Source organism: Gigantopelta aegis, chromosome 9 (genome assembly GCF_016097555.1).
Source record: "Gigantopelta aegis isolate Gae_Host chromosome 9, Gae_host_genome, whole genome shotgun sequence".
NCBI lineage: Eukaryota > Metazoa > Mollusca > Gastropoda > Neomphalida > Peltospiridae > Gigantopelta > Gigantopelta aegis.
Genome location: NC_054707.1, coordinates 5,952,923 through 5,958,922, shown reverse-complemented (window position 1 = coordinate 5,958,922; position 6,000 = coordinate 5,952,923). Strand labels below are relative to the sequence as shown.

General features: G+C 37.0%; 2 protein-coding genes across 3 annotated transcripts in view; both read left to right on the top strand.

The window, feature by feature from the left end:
* Positions 1 to 3,751: 3,751 nt before the first annotated feature.
* LOC121380767 lies at positions 3,752 to 4,417 on the top strand. Its single transcript, XM_041509736.1, has one exon. It carries the CDS (start codon positions 3,752 to 3,754, stop codon positions 4,415 to 4,417), a length of 666 nt encoding a protein of 221 aa, XP_041365670.1.
* Positions 4,418 to 5,759: 1,342 nt separating this feature from the next.
* The window catches only part of LOC121381407 (ras-related protein Rap-1-like), a 46,322-nt gene continuing 46,081 nt past the window's right edge, over positions 5,760 to 6,000 (top strand). The window contains exon 1 of one of the 2 annotated variants that reach the window (XM_041510710.1): positions 5,760 to 5,972. In XM_041510710.1, coding sequence (XP_041366644.1) covers positions 5,876 to 5,972 — 97 coding nt within the window. In that variant the 5' untranslated portion in view covers positions 5,760 to 5,875. The remainder of the gene's footprint in view (positions 5,973 to 6,000) is intronic. The other variant, XM_041510709.1, reaches the window with a different exon arrangement.

Below are 6,000 nucleotides of genomic sequence, written 5' to 3'. Positions count from 1 at the left end.
CATATTGTCCCTACAGTACTAACAAAAAATTAATTATAATAAATAAATAAATAACAACAACAACAACAACAACAACAACAATGATGATGATGATGATGATGATGATGAATAAATAAATACATAAAAATAACAATTACAAATTATCAGCGGCTGAGGTAGATTAACTGAAAGAGAAACTAACTACGGACAGTACACAAACTAACAACAGGGCTTGAACTTAATAATTGTTCACTGATTGCAATTTTGAGGCTGCTTACGTAAAAAAATTAAAAAAGTTAATTTTACCGTAAATAAACATGACTAAAAGGTTATTTGCTGTATTTAGTCACATTTTAAATGCTCAAAATTGCAAGGGCCAATAAAACTCAAAATACATTTTTTAGACCACTCCCGGGTCCCCCCTCTAAATTTATATAACATTTCTGTAACAACCACCCCCACCCACCCCACCCTCCCGCGACGTGATTTTACCAACATTATAATACATGTAATAATAATAATAATATTAATAATAATAATAATACACAATTATTACTACTACTACTACTACTACTACTACTACTACTACTACTACTACTACTACTACTACTACTACTACTACTACTACTACTACTATTATTATTATTATTATTAGCCTACTACTACCTTTTTGGGGTGGAGGGGCGGTGTTTTATCTGGAGGAGTTTTGGCTATAAAAATGCAAGATTAACGTGCGTGCACACACGCACAAACGGCAGGCTGAACTTGTCCCTGCACGTAGAACTGGATTCAACTGGGTTAGGCCTAAATAATAATTAGCCAACCTTTGGACGACAAAACATGCAACAGTACAGGGGTTTTTACGCTATACATTAAAACCGAAATACCACTTTGCGAACCAGTCAAAATAATTTGCACACGCGCCTAATAATAATAATAATAATAATAATAAATGGTGAGTTCATGTTCCGACTGTTTATTATTTTATTTTAGCGTATTCGCGGTTATTTTCGTCATGAAATAATATATTTTTTATTATTTGCCATGTATATAGCCGGCCCTCATTTGCCAAGTCTCTATACATGGCGATCGTTTATATAAAATCCAAAAATACATTATACGGTTGTCGTATATATGTTACAGTCAATGTCTATAATCAGTCAATATGTATATTGACTGAAATTTTCAGTCAATGTGTATATTGACTGATTCACTTAGGCAATGTACATATTGACTGAAAATTTCAGTCAATATACTGAAAAATGAGACTGATTTATAGACAGATTGACTGAAATTAATTATACTCACTAATTTAATCTACTGAGTTCATCTACTGATGCCTTCTTAATCACATAATCCTAACAGATTAGAGACAGTTAATTAGTTGATTGGAAGCCACAGTTTGATGCCTTCGGATGTTAACAAAGGTTTACATATGTTTACACAACATATTGGAAGCCACAGTTTGATTCCTTCTTAATCACATAATCCTAGAAGATCTAGATAGTCAAACAAAAGGCCGCAGGGACCTACCATAAACAGTCCCATGATCAAAACAAGGAAACAGACAAGAAACCAGAGAGTTGCATGTCAAAACATTGTTGTCAGTGATCTATAAAAGAAAGTGGACAGCAATAATGTAACTCAATCTCCACTTTCCAATTCTTAACATTTCCATTATGCTGGAGGTGGTGGACTTAGGGAAATGAATTAAAATGGGGCAGACCTTCCCGTCTACTCTCCTCCGACATAAATACCAGATTAACCAGACATATTTTATTGTCAATATTCTATTTTTGACGTAATCATTTGTAGAAACCCTTTGTATAAACACTTTTTAACTTCCTTGTAAATAAAGTTTATTTAACCATTAATTAGTATTTTTATCTAATCAAATGTATAAACGTTTTTAATTTTAATTTTAATTTTTAATTTTTTTTTTTTTTTTTTTTTTTACTAACACTCTCCCCACCCCTCTCGTTGTGAGCACAGTTTCTGGCCCTAGTCAGAAATCGTGCTCGCAACGAGCGTGCTTGAACATTAAATTGATATAAGCACGTTAATTCCCGACATCTGACCTGACAGTCATTTGTGGGCATACATACATACATACAATAATGTAACATTGCTCTGTCAACGCGCATTCTGTTTTGTCGCCATTGGGAGAGGTCGTGTTCAATATTCGTTGAGGAAAATTAATTTAACGCCGTTGTGCTATTTAATCTTTATAATTCATCACCGGGTCAAGTGTAAGTCACCATCTATTGTATTTCGCCATTGTGTTTTATTACAGGCTCCGTTCGAGGATCGACTTTTTAGTTTCTAACCCTAAATTGTGTGTACTTTTACGTCCTCTGACCGTCCGTAGTACTAAAAACAAAATGGCTGCCCTTTCTCGCTCTGTTTAACCCATTTTTAGTTTTAAATATTGTATTAACTCTTGATTATTGTTTTTTTAGTAGTGCCAGCTTCTTGATAATAACTAATAGCCTGCTTACTTTAATTGGTGCCTTAATTTTAGTAGAAAAAAATTAAAAGATATAACTTTAGCTCCCCATTTTTTTTTTTTATTTTTTTTCTTTAGGGTAAGTGGTCTTACCACGGTTCGAAATTGTCCCCAACATATCACCACACCTCCCACTTCCCTCCCCCCCCCCCCCCGCCCCGGAATTGGTCACTGGCGAAGTCAGAGGCTGAATCCGGGGTGGGCGTGCCTGAACCCTTGTGGATAGGGGCACGTAAAAAGAGTTCCCATTCCCATTCCCATTGCTCTGTCAACTCTTGCAATGGCTAACTCGATGGAAGATTCCTTTCGTGAGCAACTAGTGAAGAAGAGAGAATCTGACAACAAGTCATTATTATGGACGAAGACAGAGTATTTCTCTTTACTTGAAGAACTTAAAGAAGCTTGTTCTGCTAAGAGTATATTTCCTCGTCAGTATTACATCCTTGGCCGCTATGAGATATTGCAGTGTGGTGACGTGGAAAAGTTAATTCGTAAACGCGGTGCCAGTGATCAGGAACCAATTTATTTTACGCATATCGATGATATGTTTGACATTATTAAGAGAGGTCACGTTTCAACTGGTCATGGTGGTCGCGATAAAATGATGAAGGTTTTCAAGAAATATGCCAATGTTACCCGTGAGGCAGTAGAATTGTACAACTCACTTTGCATAGAATCCCAGAAAAAAACATAAACACATCACGACCAAGGGCGTAGTTGTTAGACCCATCCTATCCAAGGACTTTGGATCACGAGGTCAGGTTGACCTTGTTGACATACAGTCTATGGCGAGTGGTTCATACAGATGGATAATGGTCTACCAGGATCATCTCACTAAGTATTGTGTATTGCGTCCATTAATATCAAAACGTGCAGCAGAAGTTGCCTTTCAGCTAATGGACAATTTTTCTATTACTTGGTGCACCTCAGATTTTGCAGAGTGATAATGGCAGTGAATTTACTGCATCCGTTATCACGGAGCTGAAGCTTCTATGGCCTGACCTTCTGATGGTTCATGGTAAGCCCAGACATCCTCAAAGTCAAGGCTTAGTGGAACGATTAAACTGTGACGTGAAGGACATGCTCACTGCATGGTCAGGGGACAATAACTCAACAGACTGACCAATGGGACTTTGTTTTGTACAATTCCAAAAGAACAGCAGCTACCATTCTGGAATCAAACAATCACCATACAAAGCCTTGTTTGGAACTGAAGTCAAAGTTGGATTGCGTTCCAATACCCTTCCAACAGAAATTCTCGAAAGAATGGTCTCTGAAGATGACCTTATTGCAGCATATGCCACCCCGCCAGAAGACCAGGAGACAGCAAAGTCGCAAACTTCCACCCCAGCAGAAAATCAAGAGGTTGAAACCGCCACCCCGCCAGAAGACCAGGAGACAGCAGACACAGATGTTCCTGATGCACAGCTAAGAACTATTCAACATAACATCCAAGTCCAGCGGAAAAGAGCAGAAGAATGTCAGCTTGCACAAGCTGAACGCATGGTCAAGCGCAGTCGTTTGGAGCATGTCCCTGGTAACCCCGGTGATAATGTAACCATTCCTATTCCTTTTGTTGATCGTGGGAAAGGTGACCCTCGCAATATCATGGGTGTCATTGTGGACAGAGATGAAAATGACCTGTATCGAGTACCTGTTCGGGCAGGGATCCTTAAGGGACGCTATTGCAGAAACCAATTCGATTTGTGCACCCACCAGTTAAATAGCATTGAGGACATGTCTAGAGACGGTGAGGTTGGCCTACGTCAGGCAGTGCAGAGTGAGTCCAGGTGCGGTGGTCAGGGCTATGCCAAATGCAACTGTGCAGCCAGTGGCAAACAATGTCGGACAAACCGATGTAAATGTTTCAAGTCAGGTGTGAAGTGCAACAGCAGGTGCCACTCCAGTATTACATGTGCCAACAAGAACTGAATTGTAGACTCTCATGACTCTCACCAATATAGGATATGTTCATATGATCTGTCAATAAAATACTAAGTAAACCTCAACACGACTCTCGTTTTCTTTAATTAAGCAGTCAGTCAATCTGTCTATAAATCAGGCTAATTTTTCAGTCAATATGTATATTGACTGAAATTTTCAGTCAATATACATATTGACTGATTATAGACATTTTTACTGTAACATATATAGCCTCATCACTACGAGTCTGTTTTTCCGTATTTTTATGACTTTTTACAAGAAGACTTCCAAATTTTAAAAATGAAGCGTGTCGTGGAATTCCCTCGATCGTAGTTCAATTAAAATGTTTTGGATCATACAGTAACTAGGTTTGGTATTCCAAATGAATGTAATTTCCATTTATAATGCATATTTAGAGAAACAAGGCCCACTAAATCCGTGATTGAGCTCCTTTAATATATTATACTATTTTGTTTGCCATTTAGAATTAACAAAGTGCTTATATATTTTACGCTGCTTATAATAGCATATGTTTTTGTGATAATACATTTTGTAAATAAATGTATCCATGTGTGCATTTTACCGGTAATAAACTTACATCTGTTGCCAAGTTATTTGTTTATGTTTCAAAGCGACTTTCAATTGAGTGAACATCATAATTGTTGACGGTCATGTAGACAAGACAAAACAAGACAAGAATTTATTACACTCAGGCCGTATGAACCACAGAACCGTTTTACACAGTTACATATGAACAGATTCGCTCATATAGTGCGTAATGCGATTCTGTCACAAATTATCAAGTTAATTTTGTTTGCAGTTTATAACTATTACATTAGTATACAATACTATAAAATAACAGTGAAGCTCCTTCAAGAGGAAATTAATATACGAATGAGTGAATTCGCACATTGTTTTTAAAGAGAGAGAGAGAGAGAGAGAGAGAGAGAGAGAGAGAGAGAGAGAGAGAGAGAGAGAGAGAGAGAGAGAGAGAGAGAGGATTGTGTCCAAGGTCATGCTCCCTATTGCAATTAAAAAAAATATAGATGGCCTGAAACACAGTTTTCTTGAATCTGACTTACACATTGTCATTTTTTAATGATGATTATGAACTATTTTAAAGTGCGGATTTTTTTGTTGTCACCCTTTTCAATCTTGAAAATTTCATAAACTGCAGTGATATATTTTTTTTGTATTTAAAGATATCTATAAAAGGAATTTGTGGACTCAAGAGTTATAGACTGAACTGTGTACATAATATATTACGTTATACACCAACAAATACACACATCAACGTTTAGCCGCGAAATGTCAAACAAGAACAAATATCTGTGACCGTTACAACATGTGTATATATTTATCACAAGCATTGTGGTGAATACGTCAAGCGGGAAGTACGGGTTATAATTTTAGCGAGGAGTGAAAACATTTACGATGTAACTGGATAGCCGTGTATTGTATTGTGCAATGGGCGAAGGGAAGGAAAGACTAGCTATGAGTCACAGGAAAAAGATAGTCGAGGATGCTAAGAGTTCTGCAGTTTCTTCCGCAAGTAAAAACTCAGGTAAGATATAATATATTAATAATAAAAC

What these genes read in the sequence shown, in the direction of transcription:
- LOC121380767 (XM_041509736.1), top strand. Translation starts at nt 3,752, where the DNA reads ATGGTCTCTGAAGATGACCTTATTGCAGCATATGCCACCCCGCCAGAA.